At 40.9% G+C, this 17513-nt stretch overlaps 3 protein-coding genes across 4 annotated transcripts in view; 1 reads left to right on the top strand and 2 right to left on the bottom strand.

Moving 5' to 3' along the window:
- Positions 1 to 7103, bottom strand: part of LOC125013538 (syntaxin-1A-like) — a 53417-nt gene extending 46314 nt beyond the window's left edge. The window contains exon 1 of one of the 2 annotated variants that reach the window (XM_047594314.1): positions 6248 to 6821. In XM_047594314.1, the coding sequence (XP_047450270.1) occupies positions 6248 to 6277 (30 nt within the window). In that variant the 5' untranslated portion in view covers positions 6278 to 6821. Of the gene's footprint in view, positions 1 to 6247 lie in introns of both variants that reach the window. The other variant, XM_047594315.1, reaches the window with a different exon arrangement.
- A 145-nt stretch (positions 7104 to 7248) lies between these two features.
- bud23 (BUD23 rRNA methyltransferase and ribosome maturation factor) lies at positions 7249 to 13553 on the bottom strand. Its single transcript, XM_047594316.1, has 12 exons — positions 13390 to 13553; positions 13022 to 13059; positions 12379 to 12474; positions 10054 to 10136; positions 9428 to 9524; positions 9239 to 9335; positions 9092 to 9142; positions 8911 to 8996; positions 8661 to 8706; positions 8503 to 8564; positions 7827 to 7916; positions 7249 to 7620 (listed from the first exon to the last, which is right to left on the bottom strand). The coding sequence occupies exons 1-12, from the start codon at positions 13435 to 13437 to the stop codon at positions 7566 to 7568; spliced, it is 849 nt and encodes a 282-aa protein (XP_047450272.1). The 5' UTR covers positions 13438 to 13553; the 3' UTR covers positions 7249 to 7565.
- Positions 13554 to 14422: 869 nt separating this feature from the next.
- On the top strand, positions 14423 to 16894 carry dnajc30b (DnaJ (Hsp40) homolog, subfamily C, member 30b). The gene has a single exon (XM_047594070.1). It carries the CDS (start codon positions 14660 to 14662, stop codon positions 15833 to 15835), a length of 1176 nt encoding a protein of 391 aa, XP_047450026.1. The 5' UTR covers positions 14423 to 14659; the 3' UTR covers positions 15836 to 16894.
- Positions 16895 to 17513: the final 619 nt, after the last annotated feature.

Raw genomic sequence — 17513 nt, forward strand, 5'->3', positions numbered from 1 at the left:
GCAACAAGATATTGAGTTTCAAGTGACTCAATATTTTTAACTGAAAAATGTCTTGAATGTCTGCCAATCATGTCACTCGACTCGTTTCAGAATAGCTAATCGGAAACGGGCTACCTGTCCATCAGGAGGAAACAGTGTGGTTAGTTAGCAGCAAAGAACGCCGCAGAAACGAATTAAACCGCAGCTGAAAGTGGCGTCTTTTCAGTCTCCAGCTCTAACCTGGGAATAATGATTTCTTGTACGTAAAGGAGGTCGCTTATACTGATGAATCCACTGAAAATAATCACCCACTCTGCAGTTTCCTGGGCTGAACGGCACTCCGCGGCGACTTTTAACATAATTATTTTGAAAAGCCCACAGCTTTGCTGTTCTGATTCACTCATTTCAGACTCACCAGGCAGCTGTTTTTAGCCGAAAAAAAAAAAAAAAAAAAGGCTCTTAAGACTGACTGTACATTACCTGCTGAGCACCAAACAGGCCACGCGTCACAGTTTGCTACTAGCTAGTGAACGGTGTGAAGCATTTAGCAGCTAAATAGCCACTTTCCTAACCCAAAAGGAAAAAAATGGGGGGATTACTGAACTTGCATTTGCCTGGAGGACAAAAATAATAAGTAGCACTGTAACGTGTCTTACAATGTGTTTGTTGCAGTTATCTTTGCAGGAATAGTCAGTTAAAGAACCTTCTGAACCACAAGCTGGCAAAGATTGATCATATTATTATCATGCAATAAGAGCAACGGAGCTCCTCAGGGGCTAATAAGAACAGTGATAATTCAGTGCCTTAATCTCCACCAAGTATGTAAGTGTGATAAAAGGTGTTATCTGCTCTGGTAAAATACCACTCTGCCACCATCAGTCATAAAATGATGTGAAAGAGGAGGTCAGCACATTAAAAATTCTATTTCAGTGGCGGCTACAAAGATGACCTGAAGCAAAGTTTCCTGCAACAGATGGGAAAGGCTGGATTAGAGAATAATCTTTTTTTTTAAATATTATCATTATTATTATTATTAGGATGTCCTAAATTAGCACGCGCCTCGAAATATATGAGAAGGGCGAGAAGAAGCAATGTGATTTTTGCCTCACAGGCAACAACACATGACACAGACATTAACACATTCATTTACTAGATTCAGTTGTAATCGATTCTCATTTAAAAAAATATATATATAAGAGTTTGATGGAGCATCCATTCACACATTTCAAAAATAACCATTAGCAGCCAACAGATATTGGATATCATTGCAACTGTCCCCTCATTTGCAAGACAGACAAGTCCCTGGTGAAATGCCAGACTGGTCACACTCATTTCATGGCACATTAATGCAGTTATACAGCATCTATGTGTTAATGAATAATGTGTTTGTGACTCTGCGTGTGCCTCTCTGTTTATACAGTATGATGACAACGCATTTTACTGCTACTTTTTGTCCCCTGGAACAAACACAGATTTTTTACGGATAACCAGGAAGAAACCAATTTGTTGCCCAAAGATCTGAGTTTACAGAGGCTTAAAGCTTTGGACAAGGACAAATAAAACCTCTGACCTGCGGGATCAGTGCTCAGTTCAACAGCAACCGAAGCAGCTCTTTTTATTCTCACCATTGTTAGTGTAAATGAACCGGCGTCAACTGCCATGAACAGGTCAAGGACAGTACAAAGAAAAAAAAAAAGGCAAAGAACCAGAATAAAGCTGAATAAAGAAAATGAAAAGAGGAGAAAGGATAATGAAAAGAAGCCAGGCAGACACGCAGCCTGTGTCGGTGCTCCACATCCATCCTATTAGTTAATGTGTCACTCTAACACCAAACAGGCAGTGACAGTGTGTACCCCCAACACGCACGCACACACACATAAAGATGTGCCTGAACCAACACTAACACTGACTAACAAGGCTGCGCAGAGAGGACAGGAGGGATAAAGGAATGGAAAAATGTAGAGGAGGACAGGAAGCCATCTGAAAAACCCCTGATAGGAAAAGAGCAATAATGGAGGAACACACTCATTAAAGAGGCAGTGATGGGAAGAAAAGGAGGGACGCGGTCAATCAAATAACGAGAAAGTAGAAAAAAAAAAGCGAAAGAGACGATAAAACGCCGGGAAAACACGAGCGGATATGCAAGCGAAATAACCTGTTACAGGTGAATAAATAACTCGCTGCCACGATAAACAATCACATTTGATTGATAACAGCCCCCGTTGTAGCGTGAAACCTGTAATAACCTCATCAGTGTGTTTCCCCTCAGGTTTCAGAGCCTGAAGACGGTTGACGAAGGCATCATATCTGCGCCATCTGCCACCAAATCACTACTGGGAGTGATGGGACAAGGTTGGGGAGGGGTGGGGGGGTGGTAGTGGGAGTGGGGGGCGTGTGACCGTTTTAGTTATTGAGTCTGGCAGATCTCGACGGCCGGCTAATGAGCTGTTGGGAGAGCGGAGTCATAGGCAGGTGTTGAGTTCATAAAGTAGCTTTATGTGCATATGGGCGACGTTGGAGCAGAACCTGCTGCACTCTCACACAAATATGAGCAAAACTCAATTTCCTGCCAAAATGACACACAAGCACATGGGTGAGTAAACCTGCAGTGTGTCTCCAAAAAAAAAAAAACACACACACACGAAGGCACATAAGTAACAAAAATGTGTGAGGCACAGAAGTCTTCTTTTAACTGATCACATATTTGGCTTTTATGTAAAGTTGAATTCTTATTTCATATCTGTGTAATATTGTATATTTGACCGTGTTTAACTGAAGGAAGCATAATGTCTGTGTTTGGTTCTTGAAGACTCTTCTTCTCTCATCCAAGAGGCTTCCTCACTTCTAAACGACTGGTAGGGGGTTGGTTCATTTAGTGCCATCTGTGGGTTGTTACTCAAGTGACTAAAAGCTCAGCCCAGGGTTCACATGCACCAAGGTGTGAATGATGGCAAAGTTTCTTGGGCAGGGATGTCAGGGCTGTATGTGGCTGATAGGCACAGGTGGTTTCCTGTACTGTCCTCTCGACCCATCAGTCCAGAATGTATACGTTAGTTTAGATGAGTCTTGACCTGAGGCGCTGGCTCACGTTGGTTTTTCCATATGAATACAGAATAGCTATTAAATCTCCTCCACAGACCCCTTCATAGCCTACGTCACTGTGACGTCACAATGTTAGCTGGAGGCACTGTCACTGTCAACTGGGAAAATGTCATCTTGCTGTATTTTTGGGGCCGAAACAGAAAAAGCAAAAACACTAACTTGAAGTTTTATCGCATACCAGCCACTGCCAGTCGTAGACGACTTTTGTTGAATTGAAAGAAAGGAGCAAAAGGAGTTTGATTGATACCAGGTAAGATTAATATCTTTCAGTCTGGATAACGTTATGATTTAGACTACACTGTGACTGAAATCACGCTATGTTGATCATTATTTGGCTAATGCTAAGCTAAGGCGAGCTAACGCAACATAAGTTTTATGTTTCAGGAGTGTCCAAGCAGAAGTAGCATTTACCCTCCACAGTGGTTCCACTTACTTCTTGTAATATCTTTGTTGGAGAGGCTTCACTTGATAAAGACAGACCAGACTTTGTCCCCTCTCTGTCTCTCTATGTCCCCAATTATTTCTACGGAATGAAACATACTAATTTTACGTTTTCAGGGAAGGAGCTGCTGTAGAAACAGCTCTGCAGACGCCTTATAAAAAATGTATCAGTCTGTGTCGAGAGCCAGGAAGTTAATCTATTAGGTGAAGTCTCTAATTTTTATTATAACTCACAGCAGAAACCCCATATCACCTATATATTTCACGTAATGATTTGTAACTCAGCTGTGAACATCAACATAAGCGAAGACATTGTTTGTGGCTCAGCTTGAATACATCTTGCAGGGATCAAATGTCTAACTACTGTGAATGTGTGCAATAGAAAATGATCGATTTAATTATTTCGTCTGGCCTTTTGTCTTTGTTGCGCAAGTCTGGGCAGCCGTGGCAGCAGTGGCAGCAGTCGCGTCCTCAAAGACATTCCTCAGCTTTAGACAGGGCTGCGTGGATACAGACTGAGACGCAGCACCAGGCTCTACTACCTGCCTGGTCTCCCTCACAAGCCACAGAAGAGCATCTAGTTTCAGTTTTAAATGGCGCTCCTTCCCACTGCCAATCACTGCTACTGCAGTAAAGTGGTAAGTTTTGGAGAGACTCTTCAAACTCCAAAATCTCATATCTAAACGACAATTTAAAAATAGAAAGTCAGAAGGAAAAACCAGCGACAGCCTAACAACGATATGAGAAAGCAGTAACAGATGCACAGGATCTGTTTCATATGGCCAATGAGAAAAGGAAGTGATGTAACTCTCCCCTGGCTGCGTTCAGGTACCGGGTGCTACAGCTAAATCACTCACATTGAGCCGAAGAGTTGGTAACACAGAGAGCTCCCACCATCAAATATCTTTGGGGTCCTTTCCATAGGATTTGGTCCTTAATAAACTGACTGATGAGCTGAAGTAAATATGACGTGTCTTTGCCTGTGTCACTAATATCTTTGGATGTATGGGTCGGCCAAACCTATGATCTATTCTTGGGTCTTTGTTTTGGGCATTTTTCAACATAACCTAATTAGAAAGCTGTAATGATTGAATTGTAATGAGAATTTAAGAAGCAATGGTTGCAGCCTCAGTCCATTACACAGTATTACAAAGTTTATAAATGATCGCACTGCGCCTTTTTTTTTTTTTTTTTTTTTTTTTTTAATGTGCTGTCCAGACCCACAGAGACACGAGATTCGAGAAGCGGCATTAACTTGAGGCTGTAATCGGAAAAAAACAATATTAATCTTGCGCTGATGGGAAATAACTGTCTGTGACTTGCAATTTAGTTGAATTTTATTTGGTCCGGATTGCCTGAAATAGGTCCGTCTGGAGCCGCCCCAGCTGCCATTGCTCAGACACGAAAGATATGATCGAAATGATAAAAGAAAATAGAATCAGCCGATGACTGATCATTTCTGTCGACCTCACGCGGTTCAGATGGACATTAGCTGAAGTCTCTCACAGAAGCTGCTGAGGAACATTTAAGACATCCCTCTCTCTATGTAGCACAACTTCATCTTTCCAGCACTGCATGGAGGCAGCACGGCAGTCTGAAGAACAGCCTCTCTTGAACACACACACACACACACAATTGGCAAGGCTGACTAGTCTCCCTTGAGACCAATTCATAGCTGGATCCTCGCTGAAAACTGAGGAGCTGTAAATTGTTTCCCCTCTCTCTCCCCCCTCAGCTTAACAGCCAATTGCACAGATCTGACAATGGCCACTTTACCACACCACACACACACACACACACATACTGTACATACATACAAAGTGGCACTCTACATCTGTATCTGTCTAAAGCTAAAAGTTCAATCAGTCATGTGACTTTGAGCAACAATTAAAGAGAATACATAGTGTACGTGCAGGGATATTGGACCAGGATGAAACGCAGCTCTCCTGTTAGAAATAGGAGAAACACTGTGCTCAGTGTGAGTGGGAGTGCTGCTAAAGGTTTTTGGATGAGACCTCCCGTGACGCGCAGAGGGAGGCCATTTAACAGGTAAAACGGGTGCGCTGGGACCAATTTCACCGCTACAGTCTCACACACCCAGGCCGGATCGATGAAACCACACACACACACACACACACACACACACACACACACACACACACACACACACACACACACACACACACCACACAGCTAATTAATTCACCGGTAAAATATTTCCAAAAAAAAAATAAAATAAATAAAAATAGTCACCCCATAATTTTCACCTAACGCTCTTTGGATAAGTAGAATTCCGAAAGAATACAAAATATGGCTATATTAAAATTTAACATTGAATAACCAATAACCCCATTTACATTAAGCATCAACTGTCTATCAAATACTCGCTCTTTATTCAAAGATGCATTCTGCGATGGCACTGTAACTGATTTAGGAACAAACGCTCGGAGCTCAAAGTGATTTTTGAGCACGAACAACGCGACTTTTACTTTGCCTAAACATCTCAAATCATCCACCTCAGCTGATATTTAGGCACACAACAATTCACGGTCGCAATAAGAGCCCGGTGCCTGTGATAAAACAGTCACAACTGTTGCTCAATGAGCGCGCCCTGCTCTGTGGGTCCGCGCTCTCTGAAAACCCCGTCGACTCAAAAAAAAAAAAAAGCGTCTTTTTGCAGAACAGGTGGCCGCACGCCATTTAAAGGAAGCACACAGTAACTTACATGTCTAAGTTCTTGCATGCGGTCCTTCATGGTTTCCTATTTCGCCGGTAAATCACTCTTATTCCTCCAGTTCTCGCTGTGTTTCTGGATGTGTGCGTGAGGATGGAGCGGCGGGGCGGAGACCGACAGGATGATGTGAGATCGACCGATGCGAGGAGGCGCGTCTGGCGACGGCGATTTTTCCCCCTTTTTTTAGTTTGGATGCTGGGATGGTGGGACCACTTCACAGAGCCGGGTGACGCGCAGAAAGGTGAGGCGAGGCCTTCCGCGGTTAACCCATTACACTCTCGCAACTTCCTCTTCGATCCGCACTACTTGGCATTTTTTCTTGGAGCAACAATCAATTTTGTCGAGTTTCTGTTTCTCTTAAGTGACTATTAGTGTGCACTCCGGCTAGTTTGACAAAGATATGAGGAGCTCAGGGTGTTCGGCCGAGTGGTGAAATTGTTTTGAGTCTGGTTATCGATTGAGCAGGTCAGAGATAACGCCCAGGTGGTTTCCAATGTGCCAAAGCAAACAGCGACCTCTGTCGATAGAGGACGGTATGGGAGCAGCAAAAAGACAAAATCCTACACCGATGTGTTGTGTAAAGTCGTGATTTTAGACTTTAAATAAAAACATTAGCCTGCAATGAAGCTATATCCTCAGATTTAACACTAAATATGTGAAAAATAAAATATAATAAAATCATTTACAACAATCCCAGCCCAACAATTTTGTTTTTTTTCTCCTTAAATGTATTTTTTGTGTGCAAATAATTCAATTGTGTTTTATTTATGTTGTTCTATTCATAGGAATTACCTTCATAAAACTACAAGAAATTTTTTACAAGTATTTTTGCATATCCTGTCTGCATAAAAGGGTCATTACTGCAGGTTTCAATAGTAAAAATGTATCTTCTCACTATTCCATCGAGCTTGTTTATTCAGCTACATGAAAAAACAAGAAAAACTGGTGTAGATACAACAATAAACAGCTAATCAGAGAAAGAGAACCTCATATCAAGTTATTCATAAGATTTGTTTTAATGACACTGTTTGTGCTTCATCCTCACTGTTTTTTTTTCCACCTGCCTGCTACGCACACATTTGTTCATGTTCTTCCAGTTTAAGAATTGAACACGTAGAGTCCAATCTCGTCACAATTTGCCAGGAACAAACGCTGGACCAAATATAAAAACGAGATTTCACCATGGCATCTCATCCACTTGGATTAAAGAGTTGAAAAATTAACCGGGTCCAATCAGCTCTAGAGGCCACCACTTTGTGTCTGGCAGCACAGACGAGAGCTAATGAAGCCACAGCTGCATGAGTCAGAGCTAGAAATGAGGTCTTCTGTGACGTCCGGTGTATTTTGTGTCGGCTCGAACCTCCCTGCAGGCCAACAAACACACAGCGGGAAGAGAAAGGGGGGGGTGGGGGCGTCAGCAAGTTATACAAAATGAAGATAATCAGAGGTGGGATTTAGTTAAAGCTAAATATGAGCATATTAGATTATTTAGAGACTAAATATTTCAGCTCAAGATAGCAAATGCAACGATGTGTCCAGCGAGAGTTTAAAAATACACTTGTGCACATACCGTCCCTGTCTCCTTCTCCTCTCCTTCTTCTCTAAGATCCAATCTCGCCCCTTCTTCACTGATTTCCCCTTCATGTTCTTGAAACGGCATCTTCACAAAAACAAGATGCAGCTGATTAGCGCCTTTGTAAAAACAGTGCCGCATCCCCACACCTAGTCAGACGATATGTGAAAGGGAGGAAAACCTGCCTGACAGGGTTTAAATTAGGCAGGACAACGGCCCTTTGTAGTTTTCTTTTGGTCTTGAGGCCTGATCAGCACAGGTACGACTGGACCTGCACTGACCAATGCCAAGACCTGCTGACGATCCATATGTAATTTAAATAGGAATACTAAAGAGAGAGTATCCTAACGAGAATAAATTACATCTCCAATGACTGGTTATCTTCATGAACAATTAATCAACCGATTATTATAATTATTAGACTTGATTCAAATAGAGAAAAGCAGCAAACCCTCACATTTCACAAGCTGAAACCAGCCATTCATTTAGAAGCAATGTGCACACTTTAGTTCAGCAGTCAGAGAAATTAACTTTTAGCATGAGTAACAAGCAAAGATTGTTTTTTAATTTTATATGTGATGCTCAGATGATTCTCAGACAGCATTTCATCACATTGAACCTTTCAGGGTGAAATGTCAACAAATCTGAAATAAACATCCAGAAGTATCTTTACCTTTGTCCCGAATACTGAACCTGGTTTGGAACAGCTCTGTCTGACGTTTCTGATCCCAATCCCTGAGACGAACAAAAAGTAATCACGGTGATTAAAAGGAGGTTAAAACGAATAACTGTAATCCACATAAATCACCACTTAACTTGAGTGTTTCTTACTTTGGGAAGGACTCCTGTTACTCCAGCAAACAGACACAAGAAGAACCTGGAGGTGAATAATGAAAAAAAATAAGTAAATCAGGGAAACTGTTGTAATGAATAATAATTTATCATGCAGCATCTGTGACCAAATCAATATGAATGACTTCCTGTTCTACATGGTCTAATTTAACAGACTATTAAGAAGGAATCAATCACGGCCGTGGCCGGATGCCTCAAAATAAAATCCCTGCCTCTGATATGTTCTCACTTTTTTGCTTTGCTGCTGTTGGGGTAATCCACCACCATGCCTCCACTGAAACCTGCCTTCATGGCCTGTGTTGTGATCAACTCAAGCTTGGAAGCAGAAAAAGGAGGAAAAATGCAAGTGAGTATATCAGCTGATATGAAGATATCATAAGTACGAGAAGGAAGCCATGTTTTCTTTTTACCTGTTCTGAATTTTCTGGATAAAGCTGAAAAACTGCACGAGCGCCTCTTGACTGAAAGAGAGAAAATTAAAGATTCAGGCACTAAAATATTGTGTCTGGGTGTTTGAATTTTGGCAGAAGTCGTCAATGAGAGTAATAAAATCTTACCAGAGAGGAGTACAAAGTACTGAAGAAGGTATAGAGTCTCTTTGGTGGACTGTGCGACCTTTTGTCTGCGTTACAGAGCCACTGCAGGGCAGAGATGCTGATGGGGGAGAAAACATAAAGACAATTAAAAGTAGGTTCAAAAAATGTTATAAGTTCAACACAAAATCCTATATTTTGAAGCATACAAACCTGATGCAACCGTCAAAGGTGCCGGGTCGGAAAGGCATCCCCTGGCCCATGTCCCCCAGTAACAGGTCTCCTTCCACTTCCCTGTCCAGTGCAACATCTGTCACAATGGAGACGTTTACACTTGAGTCAGCAGTTCAGCAACTTATCCATATCTCTTTTTAACAGAAAAGCACAAATAAAAATGTATAATTTTGTTTGATGTTCCCTGATCTGCATCTCAGTGTATTCAGACACATCGAATAAATTAAAATGCAAATCACAGAAAGCACCTGGAGTTTAATTTTATTCATGCACAATGAATATGTCTAATTATAAGCTTTTGGTCTTCCAACTAAGTGACTTCTAGATTTCGTTAGCAGGTGGAATATTTTTAGAACAGACTTTGTTTCCAGTGCAGTAATTAGGAGAAAACGCTTGTCTGATTTAAGACACATAATTCATTAGTGTTGTCATTATGAAAACCAATCAAAGGAGCAGGTTCATTGTTCTCTATTCATTTCCAAAAGCATTTAAACAATTTCACATCATTAAGATTTAAAATATAATTTTTAATCATGATCTTTAGTATAATATCACAATGTCAACACTATACCAGTAAGTCATTCAAGTCTGAGTGTCAAACTAACCCAGCATTGCGTTGCTGATGTCGACTCCAACCCAGTAGTGTCCCTCCTCTGACAGGTAGTCTCCACTGAGACCAGAGCCACACCTGAGAGACAGGAAACATGCCGTCAGCAGAGTGTCATCTCCTCAAACCACAAACAAACGAGACTATTTTAATATTACGGCTCTAACAATGGGTTGTGCTAAAACTTAGGGTGAAAATGTACAGGTGCTGGCCAGTAAATTAGAATATCATCAAAAAGTTGAATTATTTCAGTAATTCCATTCAAAAGGTGAAACTTGTACATTATATTCATGCAATGCACACAGACCGATGTATTTCCAATGTTTATTTCTTTTAATTTTGATATTTATAAGTGACAACTAATGAAAACTCCAAATTTGGCATCTCAAAAAATTAGAATATTGAAAAGGCCAATGAAAAAAATGTTTTTTTTTTTTAGAAATGTTGGCCAACTGAAAAGAATGAACATGAAAAGCATGCGCATGTATAGCACTCAATACTTAGTCGGGGCTCCTTTTGCCTCAATCACTGCATTAATGCGGCGTGGCATGGACTCGATCAGTCTGTGGCACTGCTCAGGTGTTATGAGAGCCCAGGTTGCTCTGATAGTCGTCTTCAGCTCCTCTGCATTGTTGGGTCTAGCGCATTGCATCTTCCGCTTCACAATACCCCATAGATTTTCTATGGGGTTAAGGTCAGGCGAGTTTGCTGGCCAATCAAGGACAGGGATACCATGGTCCTTGAACCCAGGTACTGGTGGTTTTGGCACTGTGTGCAGGTGCCAAGTCCTGTTGAAAAGTGAAATCTGCATCTCCATAAAGTTGGTCAGCAGCAGGAAGCATGAAGTGCTCTAAAACTTCCTGGTAGACAGCTGCATTGACCTTGGACCTCAGGAAACAGAGTGGGCCAACACCGGCAGATGACATGGCACCCCACACCATCACTGACGGTGGAAACTTTACACTGGACCTCATGCAACGTGGATTCTGTGCTTCTCCGCTCTTCCTCCAGACTCTGGGTCCTTGATTTCCAAAGGAAATGCAAAATTTGCTTTCATCAGAAAACATAACTTTGGACCACTCAGCAGCAGTCCAGTCCTTTTTATCCTTGGCCCAGGCGAGACGCTTCTTACGCTGTTTCTTGTTCAAGAGTGGCTTGACACACGGAATGCGACAGCTGAATCCCATGTCTTTCATGCGTCTCTTCGTGGTGGTTCTTGAAGCGCTGACTCCAGCTGCAGTCCACTCTTTGTGGATCTCCCCCACATTTTTGAATGGGTTTGTCGTCACAATTCTCTGCAGGGTGCGGTTATCCCTAGAGCTTGTACACTTTTTTCTACCACATTTTTTCCGTCCCTTCGCCTGTCTGTTAATGTGCTTGGACACAGAGCTCTGCGAACAGCCAGCTTCTTTAGCAAACAACTTTTGTGTCTTGCCCTCCTTGTACAAGGTGTCAATGGTTGTCTTTTGGACAACTGTTAAGTCAGAAGTCTTCCCCATGATTGCGGAGCCTTCAGAACGAGACTGAGGAACCTTTTAAAGGCCTTTGCAGGTGTTTTGAGTTAATCAGCTGATTAGTGTGGCACCAGGTGTCTTCTATATTGAGCCTTTTCAGAATATTCTAATTTTCTGAGATACTGAATTTGGTGTTTTCATTAGCTGTCAGTTGTAATAATAAAAATGAAAATGAATAAACACTTGAAATATATCACTATGTGTGGAAGGAAAGTATACAGTATACAAGTTTCACCTTTTGAATGGAATTACTGAAATAATTCAACTTTTTGATGATATTCTAATTTACTGGCCAGCACCTGTAAATCACTGTCTCATATGTCACATGATGACATTCACATGCTCAAACACTATCTCAAAATAATCAATAATAACAACCAATGTTTCAGCTTTTTGCTGCAGTTGTTGCTTGATACTGTTGAATCATTTGACTTTAAAGTTCTTTTTACATGATGTACAAACTGTCTTACGTGTGTGAATGTAGTTAAAGAGGACTCATGCGAAGTTCCAGCTTTTTTTTATTCTAGGACTCCACTAGTAATAGGGCTGCCTTATTGAAAGTTCAAAATAAATCTTATTTTTTCTTTACTTTCCGAAGCATACTCTTGCCATATACCTACTATTCGCTAAAAAGAAAATAAGGAAAAGCATAATAGGAACCTCATTTTTCCCCATGTACACTCTAAATAGACAACGAGAGAACAATGTATGCTCCTATACATGTTAAGGTTAATATTCAAACGATTGTATTATTTCATACTCTGAGTCGGTCTGACTGCACACGAACACAGTCAGCGTCACTAACTCACCCGACATCTAGCAGGAAGCAGGGCTGTCCCTCCGGAAGGCTTAAGAGCTCTACAGCTCTTTCTGACATCTGAGTCTGGATCTCAATCATCCGAGAGCTTGAAGCGACAAAACATGAAGACAATTACATTATTTCGTCTCTGGAAAATGCAGAGAGATTTCTGCACAAGTGAATTCTACTTTGAGTGAGACAGCCAGTAAGCAAAAACATCCAAGTTGTTACTGATAGTCCGGGGTAAATACGACCTAAACCAAGTATCTTTGGACACTTTGTAGTCTCAGTGATTTATAAGTTAATTACTAAAAAAAAAATATTGTTAAATGAATTCACTGCAGAAAGACTATTAAAGAATTCATACTGTGGTGTCTAGTGGTGTTTTTAAACTGTTGAGGTTAAAATAAGTACAATAATAAAACTAACATAACTATATTACCAAATATGTTTTGTTACGAAAACTAACGGACAATAAAAATGAAAATAATCAATGTAAAAGAAACTATATGTTGTGGAAACACCTGTTAAAACACACACAGTGAACATCAACTATATATATTTGCTTATATGTTACGTTCTCATATGTGCCATGTGTATGGACTGAAAAGCAAATTTCCCAGGGACAATAAAGACTCTGAATCTGAACTCACTTCTGAGAGTATTTCTTTGCCTCCGCTTCATTGTAGAACTATGGAAAAGAAAAGACATCAGATTAATAGATGAATAAGACTTCCCTGCTTCAGCCTGTCAGCTGATTCAGCTGTAGCTCCAGTTTGTATCTTTCATGTATTGTGATTCCACCAGCAACAAGTAATCGACATGGCACAAACTATACGGTGGTTATTGTATTGTTAAAATAATAACTGTCTAGTTAGAGTAACAAAACATCCTGCCCGCTTCTTTACAGATGCTATAACTCAGTTAGGCCTTTAAAAGTACAGTATCAGACTCCAAATGATCCTACTGAAAACCCACCGCCGACTCTAGCACCTAAAAAACACAAAACCATCAAACTGACCACATCTGGAGGAGCTGTGTGCTCAGGACGTCGACAGCTGGAGGCCATGGTCCCGCTGCTTGTGTTTCTGTATCAAAAATAGATGTAATTTCAGTTGACAAACAAGCTAAATGTTGTGGAAGGAGGCGACCCACACGTGAAATATAGTGACATCATCCACAAGCGACGGGTTAGGAGTAACTTCTTCGTTGAATTTAATATAGGTGCTCTCCCATACGTGCAACCGCCTATATCGCCACCTACTGTTCATCCAGATTAATATAGACCACGTCAACATGCTTTAGTTTGTTATTGTTTTATTAATAAAAAAAAAAAAAAAAAAAAAAAAAAACACGCAGGGAAAATCCACACAAAGTAAATGAAACAAGTTAAAGAAGTAAAACGTAAAATGTGTTCTTATGCATATATATATATTATAAATTTGTTTTATAAGTACTGCTAACTAAATTTTACTCAAATTCTCTGCTATGCATTACAAAATGTTAGACTTAGACATTTGTCATTTAGATTTCCATCCAAATGAAATTTCGGCGCAATGGCTCAGAGCACCGTAGGGATATTGATCAGAAACAATACATACAGTATATATACAGTATATAAAGTAATGGGGTGAGGATAAATATATTGCACAGTACTATTTACAAAAAAAAATATTGCATGAAAGCATTGACAAAAACACTCCTTAAAAAGCCCTATTTGTGTGAATGTTTTGCTTGAATTCTATGTTGAAGGCATCAAAGCATTTTTTTCTATACACATATATGTATGTATATATTATTTTTATGAAAAAGATTGAAGGAAATATCACTGGTGATCAAGAATTGATAAGATAAATGCTGATCTCCTGCAATATCTGTATATTTGAATCCAATATAACAGACGTTTCATTTTGGAAAAGTGCCCTTATTATTTGTTTTTACCTGGATAACTGTTAAAAAAAAACGTAACATCAGCAATTACAATTTACAATTTACAATGAAATTGGAACTAATCAAAACCACAATGTTTAACTTTATTTTATGTTTATGTGTTTAACCTTTTATGTATTGTCAACTGGCTTTACTTTTAGACAGAAAATATAAAGAAATGTTTTGTTATGACAGAGGTTTATTGATAGTTTGTATGGATCTCGTATTCTGCATGCTGATTGGTCGGCCACGGTGAGTACTTCCTGTAAACATTGACTCTCATTGGCTCTTCGCCCTGTGACGCACCGGATGTTCCAGTTGTTTTCCGGACGTGCTCACCGGCTCGTTCTCTCTCCGGTAAAATGGCAGAGGTCGGTCAGGGGCTTCGGAGCGGCGTTACCCGGCTCTCCGCTCTCAGAATCAGCCAGAGTCGATCCGTACCTACCGGAGGAAGCCCCGGATGTCTCCCGATAACCTGCGCTTCCGGCAACAATGAAGCTGAAGAGGAATTAGCCCAAAGTGAACGTGAAGTGTCAAAAATCAAAACAACACGACGCAAATCAGACAAACTTTCCAAAGTAGGAAAGAGTAGAAGTCTGCAGGAAGATGTGACTTTGCTGTGTGCCGCCTCTTTGGGTCCGTCTCCGTATCGTTTCATCGGGTTTGTTGAAACCAGAGAGAGTCTGCAAAGTTGTAAGACAGCCCTGTACCTCTCCACAGGACTCCTCCAGGAGAAGCTGCTACCTTCCAGATTGACACCCTGGACCAGAGGAGCTTTGTCCATCCACCCTGACGCCTTCAGGACCCATCAGCAGCTCCGAGCTTTCTGCACAGTTGTCTTCTTTCTGGCAGAGCAGGGGTCAGAGAGGTCAGGCGCCACACGTAGACGGAGATCCCTAAAATCTGATCCCTACAAAAGATCTACAACAACTAGGAGCTACAGCTGGAGCTCAGACAGTGTTGCTCTGCTGCACAGAAGCAAGACGGCCTATTACGACATCCTCAAAGTGTCACCCAGCGCCACACAGTCCCAGATCAAGACGGCCTACTACAAGCAGTCCTTCATCTACCACCCTGACAAGAACGCGGGGAGCAGGGAGGCCACACAGCGCTTCTCCGAGGTCAGCGAGGCGTACAACGTGCTGGGTAACGTCAACCTGAGGAGGAAGTACGACCGGGGCATACTGAGCCAGTCTGACGTCCAAAGTGCAGGGAGGCCGTCCTCCAAAGACACCACCACCAGATCCACAGGGTCCTCGCAGCAGCAGCAGCAGCAGCAGCAGCAGCAGCAACAGAGAGCCAGACACTCCACCCAAGTCGGAGGGAGGCCCATATTTGATTTTGACGCCTTTTATCGAGCGCACTATGGCGATCAGCTGCAGAAGGAAAGAGAAATGAAAGCCCGGAGGCAGGCCATGCAGAAACAGAAGGAGAAACAGAGTAAATGGAAGGAAAGGAAAATGGTGGAGCTTGTTATGATGATGGGACTGTTAGCGGGAGGGGCGATCTTAACCAGCCTCGGCAAGTCCTTGAAATAGAAGCTGTAGCGTGTCAACGGTACAGGCTGCACTTTATGACTCTCAGGGGGAAGGAGGAGGAGGAGGAGGAGGAGGTAGGGGTGCTACCTCAGTGTTTTGTAAGAGTTGCACATTTTCTGATAGTTGATAGTTTGTTGCTGGAGTAAACAAACAATATTACTATAAAACGAAATGTATCCACACAAACACACTCATTGCATTAAAGTTTGGCTTAAAACATTTTTTCAGGTGCCCACATGAACACTGAAATAAGTTTTCAGTTCATATAAGAAGCAAAACATTTACCGATACGTATTCAGCATAAATGATGGTGGACAAAATCCACAGTCTGCCTTTACCCTTAAACCTGCATCTAATATGGACCTTTAACAGTCAGTGAAATCTTCTTGAATCTGTCTTGAAAATTAAAGCTGCATCTCCACATGGAGCCACTTTTCGGGGTTCGTCTATCACTTTCACTGAAAACGCATCGGTCGGGGACCACAAAAACAGGAATGCTGCACATCTAGACTGACCTAGAGTGATGGATAAAAAGAGCTGTAAGTGGAAACTGGAAATCTGCAAACAACTTAACAGGGCGTGGACTTATTTATTCCTGCAGTAATTCAAACATATACAGTAGGTCTTTCAGGAATCTAAAAAGCGACCAGCACATGTTTGAGAAAATATCGTAGCTCACATTTAATCCTGTAAAAGTTCATGCTTACTTGTGTATATATTTTCAGGGGTGAAGATGAGAATGCTGTGTTTCTCTGCAAATTCAGCACAATAATTTGAAAACAAAATTAAGGTACTTTCTATTAGTAGTGAAAACTCTTAAGCAAAAAAAAAAAAGAAGAAGAAGTTACACTGCACAAGGATGGGAAGTTAAGCTTTAATCATTTTTACTGTACTTGTATTTGAAGATAATGTGTTATGAGTAAGTTTATACACATGTTAACATCTTGTTCCAGATGTTTTAAGTGTATATATGTGAATGTACTGTACATATAAGATGTCACATGACATTAGAAGAGTTTAATCTGCGATAGAGAAGATCTAATAAAGCAGTTTGATTTAGTTATTTGTTTGCTCTGTTTGTGTCCGTTTCATAGTGAATCCATGGGTTCATTTACTCGGCGTGAGCTTTTTTTTTTCCCCCTGCAGCATTATAAGGTGAGACCTCTAGAGGGCATCTGAGTACATGAAAATGATCTTGGGCCAGTGAAGGCCCCAGGGGCTCAATGAAACTGTGTGGGAGGATGTGAATGAACATTAGGAACGTCTCCGATTGTACAGGACGGCTGCCGTTTGTGTGTCGGATTATTATAGTTTCCATTCACATGTCACATATTATAGGAATAAACCGAGTCAACGTAGGATTGTGTTATTAGACTTTAAACTGACAGAAGTGGTCAATACAAGTCAAACATTTTAAACTTGGATGTTAGATCAGTAACTGAAAAAGAAATTTATGAGGTGAAACTGAATGTGTTTGAATGAGGGTCATTATGGGGCAAAGGTGCTTTCATTTAATATGAACTGAAACCAAAAAAAAAAACACCAGGTTTCATATTTATCTATTCATACAGACAGAAGTGAGATATTTTTGTCAGACATATGCGCTCAAATCTTTCATCATTTTAATTTTTACTTATATAATTAGTTTGCCTAAGGCTTTTCTGACTCTTTAATTCAT

The sequence above is a fragment of the Mugil cephalus genome, chromosome 9 (genome assembly GCF_022458985.1).
Source record: "Mugil cephalus isolate CIBA_MC_2020 chromosome 9, CIBA_Mcephalus_1.1, whole genome shotgun sequence".
Classification (NCBI taxonomy): Eukaryota; Metazoa; Chordata; class Actinopteri; order Mugiliformes; family Mugilidae; genus Mugil; species Mugil cephalus.